We start from the raw sequence: 18,178 nt of genomic DNA, 5'->3' as shown, positions 1-18,178 counted from the left end.
CATCGGCATCTTCATCGGCAAGTCCCTCCTTCGGATCGACCCCCAAAAGTGGGCACACTGTTCCCGCATGGGGAAGGGGTGTGAAACAAGTAAAAAAAAAAGATCCTTACTCGGCTTAATTTTGGCGCTGGCTGCCGGTTAAAAGTTTGTAAGACGCGACGGCACAAAAATACCACCAAAAACCCCGCACTCGCCTCACCACACAATTTCCATGGACCCGCCCGCAATCCTGACGAGGGTGCGAATTTTTAATCCAATTCTCTCATTACGCGCATGAAGACGTTCCGGTTACCGAGCGCGCGTCGCCTGACTTAACAAGGTTTTGATTAATTGAAAAGTCAAGCTGATTGCAAAAACATCCCCATTTTCCCCAGGATTTCGCCGGTGCTCAGCGGCGCGGGGCTTGAAAGGACGTGAAAGGACGATTCGGGTTGGAAAATGCTTTGAGGTCGTGCGGTCGTGCGGTATTCTTCGGCGAAGATTTCTATCTGTCCGCACACAAACAACAACGAGCGATGGATGGGGCTGCCGGTCACGACAGTAGAACGGGCAGGTTGAAATTATAATTACATACAGGCGAGTTCCAGTTTAATTTATATTTCTTTAAAGTATTTCCATTACAATCATGTTTGTCCCTTATTTATTATGTAAGACGAGCGATCGTTCGTCCATTTTCCTACGAATAATAGTGTCGTTTCATCAAACAATCGTTGCCATTTTGCATTTCCAATCTGACACTGTTACCTAACCGTTTTTAACCTAAAAACCTGTCACCCGGGTACCGAGTGTCGCGGGAAACACGTGTCGTACTCATTTACCGCAATTTCAATCTAGCTCCAATTCAATTAGCACCCTCGTTTCCCGTCCCACTCCGCCGCACCCAGTGTGGTGCAGTGGGGCAGAAATCGGGATAATTGTTTACAGCAATCTATTTTCTTCCGGCGAACACTTGTACGAACTCACCCGTTTCTATCCGGGCTTCTTGCACCGCACCACCAGGCGCGCGCGCGTGCAGGATGAAGAGGTCTAGGTGTCGGGACCTGCGGGAGTTCCTGATCATTGGTGCAAATTTATCAGATCTTTGATCCACACTCGTCCCTTTCCCCTATAACCGCAGCAACGGAATGGCAGCGAGTGAGAGAGAATGGAAACACATTAGTACTTCAAACGTCGTGATTGCGCTTACCAGCGACATGGGGTGCGATAGGGGGGAGGGGGAGCAGTTTTTTGTCGACCATTGCCTACTGAGCCGCCTCGGAAAGGAAACTACCCACGTGGAAAACCCGCTCCGAACGCACGAGAATAATTAAAACTCTTTCGTCAAATTTCCAATCGCACCACCGCCGTGGACCGGCGGCTTTCGTTTACCGCGGACGAATCGTTATTACTTCATTACTTTCACCGCTCGGTTTTACCGCGACGAAACACTCGGTGCCGGCACGGTTCGTTCTTGACGCTCCGCTTGCACCAAACACACACGCACACACCAGCGATGAAACGAACCGTCCTCCTAGCCGCACGCCGAGGTTTTGCACATCGCGTTTTCGATTGTTTGTGTTCGGTTCGATTATAAAACCAATTAAAAATCAAATTAATTTCTTGTCCTACACCGGCCCTAGCCCATCTCGTTTGCTAGAATCTGGGTACCTTTAGAAAAAGGGGGAGGAGGAAAAAAAATCGACTACTCTCGTTCCGTTTTTCCTCGTTCTTTCCGCATGTACTGGTACGTTTTTTTCCTTCCCTCCCCTGGCGTTATACGTTCTTGACAAACAATGTTCTAATTTTTTGTTCCGTCCACTTCTTCGTTGACTTTTGTTTGCTCGAGTTTGGTTCGTTTGAAGCTTTCCAAACTGCTGTAATTGGCACTGATGTACGAGCACGGACAGGATAGCGTTCTATACAAAAATGTAAATTTACAATCCACCATACCACCATGCAGGGAATGAACAGTCAGCACTGCTGACAGTTGCCAATTTTTATCCTTCATCTATCGATACGGGGAAAGCTTTTATTTTTATTACTCAATTTTTTTTTCTTGCTGCTTTTCAGTTGTGGGTTGGCAAAAAAAAACCTTACTGTTATTAAACGGAAATCTGAGAACTGTCAACGCTTCCGAGTGGTCCTTTTCATATCTGGATTAAAATTAGTAACATGCGTTTTATAATCGTAGATTTTGTATTGATTTTCCTTTACATCTATATCTTAATATGAGCAATGCGTCATGGCGATGTTCCTTCGGTTAGTACCCAGCAACACACCACAACCCGTTCCTATACTATTAGTTTTACACAGTCTAGTACCGTCTGAGTATGAAAACAGTTCGAAAGAATATGAGAAAAAAACACGAGCATCATCACTCCCGGAATTTGCCATGAAATATCCAAGCCCTTGCTCGGCTGTCACTTACAAAACCGTGTTCAGATATTTCATAGCAATTTGATGCACTATTTTAAAACACACACCCCGCTGCCCAGGCGTTACTCTTCCTGCATGGTTCTAAGCTGCATCAGTTAGGCTGCCGTTCGATCGCATCCATCACAATCGTGAACGCTTGGGCAGCTGGACCGAACCAGCTGCTGGTGGACAGCGCATCCCAGTTCCAGCCGGACGTTCGTCTACCGGTCGCCGGACCCGTCCGGCCAGCACCATCTATCGGCCGGGCACCGGCAAACGCACGGCCACCGTTCAGATAATCGATGTAATCGTAATCCGAGGTAAGCGGTGCCACTTTCGAGTAGTAAATGGCGGTTAACGTCGAGTAAATGACCACGGCGGCCGTCACGAGCTGCAATGTGCAATTTGTTCTCATCAGTACACCACCGTTCCGTTAAATCGATCAATCGAATCGCACCATTTCGGCCGGTACTCACCTGGAACACTGCCCAAAATTTGTACGAACCTTCGCTGATGACGAAATCGTAGTACCCGTTCAGTGGATCCCCTTTTATGTAGCGACCCTCAACGGTAGCTGTGGAAGGATTTTAAGAAATGGTATTACATTCGTCATCTATTTAACGTGAGCGTTTTGTTTCCATTCTGTCACCCTTTATTCTCTCTTCCGACGATTACACTTACTAGAAAATATAAGCTTTACGAGAAAATTGTTTCTTAAACTTAAAAACCAAGACACACATTCAGATAAAACATTCAAGGACGTCCAACACGCTGCAGCACATTAAATGTTTCATATCAATGCGCTTCCCGCACGGGTTTCGGCCACTATTTCGGTGCGTTCTCTATTGCCTGCATGACGAGCTCGAACGTCTGGGCCGCCGGTCCAAACCACCGGCTGTTGGCCACCGTCTCCCACAGGTTGCTTCCGCTTTCCGGTCCCCCCACCATCGAACGTCCACCGGCGAACGAACGGGCACCGTTCAGGTAATCGATATAATCGTAATCCGACGTGAGCGGGCTCACTTTCGAGTAGTAAATGGCCGCAAATGTGGCGTACAATATAAGCCCAGCGGTGAACAGCTGCGGTGCAGGTGGTAGGAAAATTCGGAATAGAGTTGCATTTTGGCATCACAAAAGCGAGCAAAACAAAAACAAAAAAACAAAAGAGAGAAAGAAATAGAAATGGCGTTGGTACGGTGGAATTGTTTGCGAGTGGCCAGCGCGCAATTACTGCAGTTCACCACACCAGCGTACGCCCCGATCGCTTGCCGGAAGCTGTGCGACCGGGTGCAACTAGCTGGTGGGCGATGAATAACTTTAAGCTAAGTTCAGTGCAATAGCTACCTGCATCACCACCCAAAACTTGTACGATCCTTCGCTGATCACGAAATCGTAGTAGCCATTCAGGGGATCGCCTTTAATGTATCGTCCACCTGTCACCGCGGTTACTGTTTCTGGAATGAAACACAAATCGCGCGTTTTAGCACGGTTTTAATAAGCTGTGCAGATTTTTTTAAAAACGGAAAATACAATCTAGTGGCATTGAATTGTGTTGGGTAATAGTAAAGAGTCGGAAATGGAGTGCAAGATAGCGAAAGTGAGGTCGATTTCGGGATCGTTTGAGAGCGACTTTTTACTAGAATAATCAATCACTCAAATGTCTTCAATCTTCAATCACTAGAAATAGGAATTCGAGGATCTTGTCTTTTTATCAAATTTAAAAAACAAATTGCCTAAAAATGCCGTGCCTAAAAATATGATGAAAATACGAAGAAGCAGTGTTTGTTAAAACAATCCGATTTGGATTTTGGAATTCAATACGTAATCGGGTTGTATCCAGGATCGGAACCAGAATTCAATACTAAATCTAGGATCATCTTGTTCCCGAGCTTAAGGATCCCAACAAGAGCATAAAATATGACCCTACAGTATTTCAGTGTTATTCTACCGAAAGTATCTGTAATAAATTCATATTTTGTCAAAATTTCAGGTCAAAATGAAAGGTCATGGGGTCCGAATTTTCGTAATCCATAGTCCAGGGCCATTGCTAAATTCTCAATCCATAACAAAATGGTAAACTTCTCAAGATTTAAATGCGAGTTCTGACAGATAATGGAATCGTACATTGCATATAACAATTTACGATCAGTTTAAAAATGAAAGCTCCTATCAATTGAGAATATTGTTTAAATTCAAGTTAGACAGGTTTGCATAATGGTTTGGAATTTTGGTTAAATGCATTCGAAAATTAACTGGCGTGTTTTGATATGTATTTATTACAGATATTTCTGAGAACTTCCCATCGACGAAGACAGGTTAAATTGTGAAAACAGGTCAATTGCAAGGAAATTGTAAAATTCACATCGCAATACTTTTTCGCGCATTTCTGTTTGCCGTAAGTAATTTTCGCAGTACCGGGTTCCGTTTTTCCCGCTAAAGTTCCAATTGCATGCGGAGGAAAACCAAACAGTTCAAACCCCATGGCATTAGTTTAAACTAAATATTCGTTGCCTGCTGCCATCCCCAGATGCAAGTGTGCGAATCCCGCGGCATAAGCTTCCTCTTCACGTGGCAGAAATCATGCTCCAAAATTTACTTTTATTTTTGCCACTCCATTCCACACCACCTGCCCAACTCCACCCGGGGGACCAGCTTCATTTTTTTTTTTGCACGACAAAACCCATGACGGCAGTGGACTGATGGTAAGTAATAGCATAAAGCATGACACCGTGAATGCATTCGTGATGGTTTGGTGGAAAGTTTTTAATTTGTAGCTTTATCTCATTTCGAGATCAAGCTCTGGCGAAAACTAACGCTCAATGGAAAGCGAGATGGGAAGCTTTTTTTTTTTTATTTCGTTTGTTTTTCCTCTTTCCCGGTAGTGCTTTTTTCCCCTTTTGTGGTAAAAGCACATATGCGAGCAAAGAAGATTATTTTCCCTCATCGTCAACTGGTGAGGAATTTATGCTCGGTGGTTGGGCTCTTTTGTGGGTAAGGTTACGTTGTATAAATATAGAATCATTCAAATGTGCCGGAACGTTTGTGCATGTTGAAGGATTTTTACCTCACGATGATCGCAAGCGGGCAAGGATTGAAAGGAATGTGTTAAAGTTTTTCAATTTATTTCTACTGCCTCCACCATCGCAGTGAGCTATTTCCGTTTCGAAATGATGAATTGGGTTGCAGAAATGTGCATTTATTAACCGACTTTCTATGTTCTCCACGCGTAAGCGAATGTTATGAAATTTTCAACCATTAAAAAGGGAAAAATAATTAGCCCATCAAAGGTCAACAACCAAACAGCAAATTGTTTTCCTTTCCTTCTGTCGCCCGTGGTGTGATTTTCTGAACATTTTATGCTGTGCATATTGTATTGCTGCATTGCAAGAATTAATTTTAATTAGACCACACGTGTGACAATTTTTTTGTTACCAGTTACTGCAAATCTCAACATTTGGTACACGAACGAAGTCCTTTCAATGCGTTTAACTGCAAACCTGAAGCACACATATTTATAGCGTCCAGGATCAAACAACCACATCAATACCGAGCACCCAAATAGCTTAATGTCTTTTGGCGAAAAATATTTGTCCACGGTCATAAAAGGATCTAATAAAAATCCATTATTTTCCCATACCCATTTTTTTCTCTTCCTATGCAAAAGCCATATTTTATGTGCTCGAAGGTTTTCTCGTACCCCCAACGCCATGGGATAAAAGCGCTACGGTAAAGCGGTGTTTGTGGTAAAGGATATCTCTCGTAGACGCAGGGTGTCTGCCGTGGAGCGTCTCATTGAATTCTGAAAGTGTCTTCGTTCGCAAACCGTGCAACAGAGCACGCACGTACGTTATACGCCCAAGCGTCGGGGCCAAAACATTAGACAAAAACCGTTCCCATTCAGCATGCAAAAGCCACCCGTGGACCCGTATGCTGCATTCGGGAAATATGCTAGGCATTCAAAATATTCATTACCATTTTCATTACCTCCACCGGTGCCATTGGCGCCGCTTGTTGATTTTTCGCCAAAAGTGATGATCTCGGTTTTATTGCCATCTCGTCGGTCGGGATTGCCGTCATCGGTGGCCAGCGTTTGCTCCGGCTGTTCCCCGCCCGATGTCGCCGTGCGCATTGATCTTCCGGACGATAAAACTGTGCTTATCACATTAAATAATGTCAGCATCGGTTTCACCATATTGTTGTACTGCTGCTCCACGCTCTGCTCCTTTTGCTGCTGTTGCTGCTCGCGCTCGGCACGGTCCGCCGCCTCGTCGTAGTCGTCCAAGCCCTGCTCATAGCTGCGAGGCCGGAGATGGGTTGCGAAAATTCGCGACCAACACGAACAGCGCAGAACCGAAAACGTACACATTCCGTAAAGGGCATGACGCAGAAAAAGCGAGAAGGAAAAGAAAAACGAAAAGAAACGAGTTAGCTCGACAGCAAGACATGCTCCATTCGGCAAGCGTGTTAAGCAAGGAAGGATATTCTAGCTAGAACGATGGACCACATTGGAACATGTGGTCGAAATTTGGAGAGAAATGCCTGTCTGCTGCATACAGACAGATAACATGTTTTGTGTCTATATAAGGATGGAGGGAAAGTTTAAGATGGAATAATAGTGGCATCGAATAAAACCGATATCAATGTTGGCATACAACAACTGGGAAATATTCGCAAATCAACGCATTTTTTAAGAATTTGTAACACTCCTTAGATTAAGCTCTAGTTGAAGCTGAAACTATTTTGATGGTTTTAGCTAAAACTGTGCTTAAACTTTAGCAAGGTTTTCAAAGATTTGCTTAAAATAAAATCATAAATTTCAGCTCATGTGTCGGCATAGACTATGCATAAATCGTTTTAAAAGTTTTAGAATAAAATACATCATAAACTTAAAAAAAAAAAATTATCATAAACTTTAGCTTATTCTTAATAATAATCTTAATATTATTAATAATAACATTCAACTCATCATTAACAACTATTAAAAACGTTGTTGCTTAAAGTGTGCTTAAACTTCAGCTTAAACTTAAAAATATTTACGTTAATCCAAATTCATTTCAGCATCAACCTTTTATAAGTAACCGCAACCGTCTAAGCCACTGTGCAATAGGCAAGCGTTATCATATTCCTATGATTGCCATGTCCCCGTATTAACGCCGCTTAACAATACACACGAAAATCCGTTGAGCTGAAACCAGCGCTCAGCATCATTCGTACGGTTGACACTCGCATAGACAACATGGCTGGCCCTAATCCAACAGCACAACTTTTGTCTGCAAAACGGCTCGCACGAGGGCAGGGGGGCAAATCCTTTCGCTACCATTGCCATTGGGCCACAGGCCACGAACGTAAGACTGCCGACAATTTTGGGCCAATGAGCAGATAAGATAAAGCGCAAACAGAATTAAGCGATAATAACAATAAATAAAATTTAATTCAGTTTCTCAAATTGTTTTATTAGAAATAATGAATGTACACAGAAAGTGCCCGACCGCGATGGCAATGACCCGAAACAAAAACCCATCCTTTCCCCCTGGCCCCCCTCTATTTCCCAAGTGCCACATTTGCCGGTGCTGCTTCTTTGCGAGTGCTTTGTGGAGACGTAGTGTCCGAGCGGTAGTAGCACGGTGCAAAAACGAGGGCCAAATCTCCTGAAGGTACTTCCGGGTCGTGCCAAAGAGCTTCATTATGGTTCACTGCGGTTGTGTGCGGAAAATGTTGGCAGGAGTTAATGAGGCTAATGAAAGAAAAACCTCCCTCGCTCTCTCTATCTCTCTCTTTCCCTGTTTGCAACCGAACCGTAACCGAATACCAAATTGGGATTGGGACATTAGGATGGACATAACATACACACGCACATGGCGTACTCACCAGCCAGCCCGTATCACCTCACACGTTGCCGTGCATGCACGTCCCCGCGAAAATCATCATTTTATGGGGTGAGACTAACGGTCTAGATTATGATCCTGATTTGAGTTCAAAGGATCACACCGGTCGGTCCCAATGAGGTGCCACTGCCAAACCCATTATGAAGGCGAGGCCACCATGTGGACGTGGAGCCCCCGGTGGAGGTGGGGTGTGCTAGGTTTTTCCATTTCACCGAACACATGTATGTACGATGCGTAGTGCATGTTGTGGTTATGTTAATTGATAATGTTGCGTCGGAATGTTTGCATGGGTCTTTGGGATTGGGATACGTGCTCCAAAAATACGGAACAGTGATCAGCAACAAGCAAAACAAAAAAAAGAACACACCACCAGTACAGCACCAACAACAGAACTTTCCGATCGATTTTCGGTCTCACATCCTTTTCTGCTGGGGATTATCCTATTATCAGACCCACACGTTCCGTTCCACCAACCCGCAATCGGGGGCCATACCCATCACGAAACGCCGCACAAATTGAAACAAATGAATTCGTAGCATCCTTCGCCAATTACGGCCACATTCGCAACCGCCGAGAAGATAAGAAAAACCGATAGCGTAGCACATTGAGAAGGAAGCGTTCTTATAGTGAATAATAATACATATCACTGCCTGCAGAATAACAAACAGCATCGTGTACAAACTGCCAAACTTTGCTGCTTTCGAAAGGTCGGCAAACGGCCGCACGGAAATTAAATCGACTGGATAATCGGCAATGCTTTTGCATGAGAGCACACGGATGCAATTTCAAAACGTGTGTGTATGTACAGGAGACCCCGGGCCCCCTAAATAACACCATAAAAGTAATTAATTGGACTAAACTTTCCCTCAATGTCCAATCACCGCATCGCTGCCATAGCGTAGGGCGCACCTTGCCCTACACGTTAATTTCATCAAAAGCGTGATTATGATTACACTTTACTATACACTGGCTTTATGAGTTTAGTGCATGTTTATTTAGAGCGATGACTGAAACTGGTATTGACGCAAACGAGGACGCTTTTTGAATTAGCGCATTTTTGCCGTCGCTACGTGCATGTCACTGCCTGCTGGGTGCACGGGTAATGAATTATGCACTGCTAGATGGATTGCGGCCCGTTCCCCACAACCTGCCCACGATTCTCTTTGAGCTTTTAAACCGCGCGCCACTTTGTTGCCTTGGTGGCGCGCTCGTGATTGCAGTTACAGCAGGTAAAATTGGAAACCAAAATGATAATTAATATCTTGCCTGCATATCTTCCCACCAGGAAAAGCGGTACACGGGCGGTTTTCAAAAGGAACGATACGTTTCACAGGACGACGATCGATTACGATGAGCAACATCATATCATGTTCAATTTTTCGTCTTTCCATTACAGCGCGCAGTGTTGTCCCCGTGCATGACCCCGTGGGCACACCCCGCAGAATCCGAATGGATCAATAACCAGATGCAACCAGGGTTGCACACTGTGGCCGCGGGTGCGTGTGTGTGTGGAGGTTCGTTGAATATTCAATAAATATTTCACCTGTTTATTTACGACGCGCTTCGGCACCCTAGCACGCGTACTCTTCAACCGAAAGGACACTTCCCTTGACCGGGTTTGGTGGCGGGGTTGATTTTAACTGTTAAACATAACCATCGCTGGATATGCATTTCAGTGGAAACGATTTTTCTCCTTTTTTCCACACACACACACACACCCGGAAGCGCAAACCCTTTACTGGCACTGCAACACGAATGAAATTACGACCCATATATGAGATGAATGCATTCAAATGATATTCAATTTATATTTATCTGACCTTGGGTCGGACGAAAAAAGGCCATTCCACACAGAGATCATGCCGATGCATGTATAAATTTCGTATGAAAAATTCAAACAACGCAGATAAAAAGCAACAACCAAGCTGTATGAACCATATCATAACGCAGAGCACGGGTTACCGGGGCACAAAGGTGCAAAATGGTTTCATGTTGTACGGGGACGGGGCCGGCAGCGAAATGGGTTTCAGCTGTACCGCCCAGATCAGACAGCATTAAGCAAATGGATTAATTATTGTGTGTCCTTCAGCCAGATGCATCTTAACAATATTTCGCAGGGCACTGGGCACACACACACACAGTTACAGTACGCTGCAAACTGAAACTGAATGAACTGAATAAAACAATTAATGGTTTAAATTGAACGCGATCGCTCGTAGAGCTGAATTATTGAAGGTTAATTTTTACTGTGACTCATCATTTACAGGAAACGAACAACATACGATCAAGAATAAGGGAAGTTATGAAGGATAATTGCATAAAAGGAGACGTTTGAGGATTCAAATATTCTCAAAATAATAAGCCAATACAGCAAGACCTACCGGATATACGATCACTACGACCCGATGATTGTGATCAGTATCGATATCAACTATGATCGATAAGGTCACCTGCCAATACTCCAGCTATGAAGGCAGTGAAGGATGAAGATCCTTGTAGGCCCCATCGAAATGAAAGTTTGAGTCTCTCTGTAATATTTCCTTAGGGATATCCGCTTGTTCCGACGACCTTCCAAGCTTTGCTGACAACGAAGGTAAAACAATGTAACAAAATTCCCTAGAATACCGGATAGAAGACCTTTACTTTCGCTGCTTCGAGGTATATTAGCCGAGGGATACCAAGCGGCCGATCAGGTATGATCTAACCAATCTAAGCAATACAGAGCCCTGAAACACGAAGAGTGCTTCAACACTCCTTAATTCTCTTAATTCTCCGAAAATCTTCTGAGCTTTCATTCAATCAGGAAGTTGTTGTAGTTCGTATTAATAAGATCTTACCACAAGATAAACCAGAAAAGACTGAATAAAATTGTTGAGGAAAGTGTCCTTTCAACTTTCAAAGTCAAGTCATAACTTGTAGACGAAACGGAAACGAGAAAAAGTCATAACTCATTTTACCAATTCATGTTGAGCAATGCACTACGAGTCCATTGAAATATTGAACGTTATAAATTCGTCTAGACTTGCTGAGAAGAAAGTTCAATTCAAATGAATGTATAAATGGTTGCTGCTTTACTGAGACTGTGCCTGGAATGTGATAAAAACGATGTGATTAACATACATTGAAATATGCATTATGTTGGTCAATGGAAATCAAATTTATCAGAATTATCAAATCATTCCGTTGGTGCACTCTCACTACAGTTTATTAAAAAAAAAACGAGAACTGAGTTACACGATCCCTTTTATATCGTTTAGTCAAGAAGACGCAGATAACGATCATCACAATTATCAATTTAATGATAGCTTTATCGTGCTGGGCATCCCCGGCACTGCTGCAGTACTTTCGCACTCAACTGTGCTTATGTTTGTTTTCTTTTCGATTGATGCAAGCAATCGAGCGCACTCGATTGGATGCTGGCCATATACCTTTTTTTGCCCGCACGAAATTTCGGACACAATTTTGAATTAATGAACTATGAACCCGTACTTTCATATATTATTTCCAAGCGCTTTGGCTTTTGCGATGGGATCTGGGTCTGGGAGAGGGTCGAACGTGAAGACAACGATTGAATATCAATTTTCAATTGCTATCAGATAAAAATTAATTCCTGACCATCCAGCCCACTTGCTTCCGACGCATTTCGTCACCCTGTCGATCACAACCGGGAAGGGACGAGGAGCGAAACGGGGAGGGAAAATGGGGACGGAGCGAATGTTTCAAAGTTATCCCAGTGTTCCCCTACCGGATGCTGCACTCTTCGCAGCACCATTACGCCCCAACAGCATGAGCACTCAATTCTTTTGAATGCTGTAATAAATGAATGTACGGCATAATTAAAATTAAAAGCTCACCCGGTAGGGGAGCTATGGGTCCTTTTTCCCATTCTCTGTGTTTTTTTTTTCTTTCTGTTACGTCCACACTTTAGTTGTAGGCAAAACTGGACAAATGGACGTGGCGCGCGTAATGGCAAATTGGGGAAAAGGGATTAAATACAACCTACCAGCGCGATTGGTTTGACCGATCGTGCGTGCAAATTATGCTACGGGTGAATAGATCTTTTTGGCGAAACTTTTACACACCCGCCGGGATGGGATTCCGGTTCCCCGGCCATTGGGCACACGGGGACCACCCGCGGGCTAGTGATTGTAATTGTCAAATTAAGCGGTTTAATTTAAATCTCAACCCCACCCCGAACCCACGCCAAAGGGTGCGCGGAGGCACACAAGCCGCTGCGCTGCTAAAAGCCTTGTTGGTAGCGGTGGGGTGGGTAAGTTTCGTGCCACAAATTAAACCCGTCAAGGACTTTGAATAAGCCGTGGGACCGCCCCAGTACACGGGGACACGTGCAATTGAATATCCGCTTGAAAATTATGCAGGGTGAAATAATTCAGAAGCCAACACCAACGCTCCCGGGATGGTGCGCCGGTGCCACCATGGAACGGTATCGCAAAACCACGCGCCAATTGCATGTTATGGTGCACAATCACGGTATCGCCATTTGAGAGTCCGTTAGAAAAAATCCAAATACTAGCCAGACATCCGCAGGATCCGCAGGCGAACCTTAGCCAAACCTGGGCGACGAAAACCAAGAAGCGGTCAAAGGGGAAACGCTCCGCACTATTAGAACGCTCTCCCATTACCACTGCCACGCGGGTTCCATGCCCGGCCTGGTGGTTTAATGTTTGTTATTGCAGGGTATCCGGTACACATTAAATTCCCAGTGATCATAAATTTAAATTCAATCTACGTACAAGCGTTTGGGCGAGGGACTTTGTTGTGTTTTTTTTTTTTTGAGGGCCTACCGCGCCTCCCAACGCATAAACACAGCAAACACACGCGGGCGCAAAAAATCGACCAGACTACAATCGACTAAATGGCAAATTGGTATGTTACTACAATAAATCCCACCGCCGATCCCGTCGTATTGGTTCCCCACCGTCGCATTCGCGAGCAACTACTCGTGATTGGTGGAGTTTCCCGATCCTAAACCGGGGTGCTAAACTAGGGTGGGCTGCCCGTATTTAAACTACGCCGCTTTTCCGATGAGCATCATCGTCATCCAGGTGAGACTTTCCTGGTCGGACGGTACGGCAAGCACTGTAATTACGTTAAGCACAGTTTTGTGCACTTTTTTCTGCACCCAGCAGCGTGATCGATTGTTAATATGGGGTCAACATGTTTCCCTTAATGTTTCGGTAAGGCTGCGAGCTGTGCGATTCAACCACACGGCGTGGGCAAGCGCTCGCTGAAACTCGCATCCTTGCGGGCAAACACCGAGCGGTTACTCGGAATGAGGTAAAACAACCAGCATGGAACATCCCAGAACGGATATGCATTAGTCTGTTCGTTAATTGAACTTTTTTTCCGGTGCAATTTTATGATCAGTGACATGCAACAAGCATTAGGCAAGAATTCCAGTAGCTCAACCGAAACTCGACTGTGTTTTGAGTTTCGAAATGTGAGTTTTTTTTTATTTTCACTGGAAAGGAAAAAGTGTTTTCCATTAGCACAAAGAGGGGGTAGTTTTTCACATCCGACAAATTAGGGCTTCGAAATGAGATGGATCACCCGGTGGTTTAATCGCGACAAAACATGCACATGTGAAATTGTGTAAGGTTGGGAGGAAAATGAAAACCTTTTCGCTTTAGACGAGCAGTTCGAAAACATGACAAAACATAATTGAAGTTGTAGGGCATGTTACTAATCGAAGTGCTACCCAGCAGCTATAGATTGTTGGATGGCTAAAGTTGGTTAAAATAAAAGCTGAAGGATTGAGTTGCACACCAATTCACAACAATAAAAAAACATGCTGGATCGACTTTCCATCTCAAAAAACACAGTAACAGATGATAATTTGTAATGAAAACACAGTTAAATACTACAGTATTATGCGCAAAAGATCATGGTCCAAGCGCCAATACAAGACAAACAGCCAGGAAGGATCGACTGGGTAGCTGGTGGGACCAGTGGCGTATTTAGGAGTTCGGAGGCCCTGAGCAACAATAATTTTTGGGCCCCTAATAATAAAGCTTTTATTATTAAATATATCTTACGATTTATTTGAAAAAGATGGAAAATACATTTTTTTTCCTTTATTGAATTCAAATATTACATTTTGTTAAAACTTACTGATTTTAATTTTTTTAAGTTTGAATTTCGTTTGAGTAAAAAGAATTAAAATTATTCTTATATTATTCTAGAAATAGATTCTAGTATTTTTGGAGTGCACTCACTGCACTAGCACAGTTTTTAGCTGCAAAATTGCCTACAAGGTTAAGGGAATGGTTTTTCTGATTTTTTTCTCATCTGATGTGCACACATTTGCTGTGCCTCCTGCCGAAGAATGGTCTAGCCCAAGATCGGGGAATTGTTTTATGAAATTATCATGGATTTTACTTGCATAACCGAAGCTTGCTTACTTCTTGTTTGGCCCGCTTCCTGAATAAGGTAAATCCTCAACTCTCGGCCTGTCTCAGCTCGGGGCCCCCGTCAGCTCGAGGCCCCCGTCAGCTCGAGGCCCCCCGCAATTGCTTAGTTTGCTTACCGTTAAACCCGCCACTGGGTGGGACTAGAAGTATTGTTTTCTTTATTTATTTTTACGGAAAATAATTTGTCCGCCCATAAGGTTTAACAAAAGGAATTATGAGTTGCTTTCGTAAGATCAAAGACTAATCGCAGATCACTACTGTCAGGAAGTGAACCGTTTGAAGCTGGATCAGAAACGACAACAGAACAGAACGTTCGCCAACAGAAAGGGTCATGTCATTCCATCAGGACAACTTTAAGCTCCATATGTCTGTGGAAATTTCCCGAGAACCCCGATCTGGCTAATTAGTCCAGGTCATTAGCCGCATAGTTAAAACTTTCTTGTGTGTTGAAAGGTTAAAAGCTGCGTGGTGAATCAACTGATGATTGAAAACACCTACCAATCATTCTATTTCATGCAACATAACGAAATTATTTTTTCTCAGCCTAACAATTGTTTGCATGCAGTGCAGTTGCAGCAGTATTAATTTGCTACTTCATCAACTAAGAGCAAAAACTGCATTCATAAATATCTGTTCCGTTCTATTTGCAATCCAGCTTATGTCATACTCAGATTGTACATCGTACCTATCAGCAATGCCTAATGCTCGGAATATGAAGGATAAAATGTAATGTATTCCAGAAAACCTTAGAGCTGAAAATCCGGAATGAAAGAGATGTTCACCTGCTAGCATGGGGACGAGTAGTTCCCTGAATTGGTGTAATATCGAGAGGATTAGTGGTGAATATGGTAGATCTCGCACAGCTCGTACACTTCCTTTATGCTTCCACTCAAACACCCGTAATCCCGAACGGGAGAGAGGGAATTCATTGAAACGGATCGTCCATTAATCGTTTGCTACCGAGGAACCGACTTTTTCCGGTGGTGGAAACATTTGCACATTTAATTACCATTCCTACATAATTTGCCACCCAACCACTGTGGCAGGGTAAACAAAAATACTTTACGCACACCATATAAACTAGCAAAATGCATAATTGTGCAAATAGTTGCAGCGTGCGTGCGTATCCGCTGCACGGGTTATCGAGAAATTAATAAAACTTCCCATTCAACACCTTATGCATACATGCACTGTGAACTGATGATCATGTAGATCCGGTTGGGGGAGGGAAGAGTTTTCCCGACTAACCCCACCCTGTGCATGGCGCGCGTCCCGGAATGGTTCCGACACACCGAAATGATTATTCGCACCGAAAACTAACATTTGTCGACCAGAACTATGTGCTGCCGCGTACAGCGCTGAAGTTCATTAACACCCGCACAACCAGTGAAAGGGAGTTGATGAATAGTTTCCGCAGTAATTAGGCAACTTTATTTGAGAGATAGCAACAAAAACCATACACGCATGCACATTCCATATGGCACATTCCGACGCCCGACGGTTTTGGCCCGAGTGCTGCCTAATGCAGTTTTGCATCCATATTCGCAGTGTTCGCCGATGATGCCATCTGGATGGTGGTGGAAACTCATTTTAACGATCGCCTGGCTTTGTGGATTTTTGTCCTCTATTTGTTTTTTTTTTTGTTCGCCGTGTGTTGTCACTACTGTTGTAGCTGTTTGGAGTGTTAAAACTCGGGGGAATAACTTTTCCCCGCCCGGGATGAAGTTAAAACGAATTGGTGTGATTTTAGTGCATGATCGTTTGGTTGCTTCCGAAACTCAAACAGCAGCAGCTAGGTGTCGGGTGTCGTGTTTTGCACCATTGTGACCGACGGATAGCTCGCTAGCAAGCTCAAAGTGTACAACCAATTTACAAAACTTTGTTCGCCGTTCATGCACGAACATGGTGTTTGCTTAAATGCAGCTCGAGTTCCACATAGAGAGAGAGAGCATCATGAGATCATGTGTGCGACCTGTGATACGTACATGGTTTATCGTAACGTATGAGTCGACAAATTAAAAGCATATTCGAAAGACAACTGTTTCATAAATAAACATTCCCTCGTTAGTGCTGCAGTGCGCCTGGGTAGCACAGTTGAAAATGAAGAAAAAAAATACCAAATAATGATTTGCTGTAACCGAAGCACATTAAATGTTTCGGTATTGTCCTCCACGTTCCACGCCAGCGTTTGTTGATTTTGAGCACAATTGTAAATTATCGGCCAACTCGAATCACTCAAGCGAACGAAGACGCGAACGCGGTCGTTTGCTAGGCGGCTCATTACTTACCGGCTTAGCTGCTTTACCGGCCCGGCCACTATCTTCGGTGTGGTGGCGACTGCACTGTATCCTAACGTCGTCCCCGTTACCGCCTCCATCGTATCCGTCCCGCCCGGTTCCGTTGTTGATTCACGCTTCTGCCAGCTGTCTTTGCTTTTTTCTCCACTGCGTCCACTGACGTCTTGTTCGAAACTTTCATCTTCCAGCATCTCGTCCGACGAGCCCACTGCTGCTGCTGCTGCACTGCTGCTATCTTCATCTTCCGCTACACTGACGCTCGTTTGTCTCGCTGGCAAGCGAACGCTTCCGGCTGCCGCTTCCGCATCGAGAATGGCCAGCGCAACTACCGCCATCAACAGGCACCGTACGAGCAGCAGCTGCATCGTCGCGCCAAGTCCAGCGCTACTACTTCTGGCCATCATTACGCTTAATCTCTTCGCTTTTGCTACACCGATCCGATGCAGATTTTCAAATGTCTCGCTCGTTGGCCGTACCGGTGCGAGGTACGAGTAGAGTACAACTTTTCCTCCCTTTCTTACGGCGAACGATGCTTGAAGTGTATTCTTGAAGCCTTGATGGTTCGGAGCCGATCCGGTAGGTAGGTCCCGGTGGTTGCGGTTTTCGGGACGGGAGTATCTTACAATTTGTGCACTTCAAGCATTACGAGGATTTGCCGACTTTGTGAGATTGCCTGCTTCCGTCGTCAATAATTTTTGAAAAACACTTTAAAGTGTCACTTGCGCAAAGATTGCAAAACGAGTTTGATTGCTTGTTTCAGCACACTGTTTTCGAGTAGCTCATCGTATTCGATCGACGAAGAATGGCACCCAGAAGTTGTGTGAAAGTTACCATAATTTATTTGTTGCCTTTTGGAGTATTTGAAAAGTTGCTAAAGAAGCAACACTATCATTCGTGCACAAACATAAACTTAAAAACCACCAAATTATATCATAAATTTACACAACGTGCCATTAAAATAAGGAGTTCCTTTCTACGTTACAACACGCACTGTCTTGTCACTGTCGGCAAAGGTTCTCAATTTCCCAAGCACGCCACTAGGCCACACCGTACCGAACGTTCTACGCCCGGGCAGTGTCTGATTGTAACTACACCATCTGAAAGCCGCTCATCGCTAAGTTATCGTCCTGCATTCGAGGTAACAATTTACAGACCAACGAAAGAAGACCAA

General features: G+C 44.2%; 1 protein-coding gene across 1 annotated transcript; it reads right to left on the bottom strand.

The window, feature by feature from the left end:
- Window positions 1–2,506: 2,506 nt before the first annotated feature.
- Window positions 2,507–17,411, bottom strand: LOC128300510 (uncharacterized). Its single transcript, XM_053036592.1, has 4 exons — window positions 16,999–17,411; window positions 6,367–6,689; window positions 2,871–2,968; window positions 2,507–2,785 (listed from the first exon to the last, which is right to left on the bottom strand). Exons 1-4 carry the CDS (start codon window positions 17,409–17,411, stop codon window positions 2,507–2,509), a joined length of 1,113 nt encoding a protein of 370 aa, XP_052892552.1.
- Window positions 17,412–18,178: the final 767 nt, after the last annotated feature.

Source organism: Anopheles moucheti, chromosome 3, assembly GCF_943734755.1.
Source record: "Anopheles moucheti chromosome 3, idAnoMoucSN_F20_07, whole genome shotgun sequence".
Taxonomy (NCBI): Eukaryota; Metazoa; Arthropoda; class Insecta; order Diptera; family Culicidae; genus Anopheles; species Anopheles moucheti.
The sequence above is the reverse complement of the archived record's forward strand: the minus strand, read 5'-3'. Positions and strand labels throughout refer to the sequence as shown.

Excerpts from the sequence above, each read along its gene's own strand:
- LOC128300510 (XM_053036592.1), bottom strand. The coding sequence starts at position 17,411 with ATGATGGCCAGAAGTAGTAGCGCTGGACTTGGCGCGACGATGCAGCTG. Across the intron at positions 2,969-6,366 it reads CGGTGGAGGTAATGAAAATG|CTACCGTTGAGGGTCGCTAC; the intron begins GTAATGAATATT and ends ATCCTTCCACAG. Across the intron at positions 2,786-2,870 it reads AATTTTGGGCAGTGTTCCAG|CTCGTGACGGCCGCCGTGGT; the intron begins GTGAGTACCGGC and ends TGCACATTGCAG.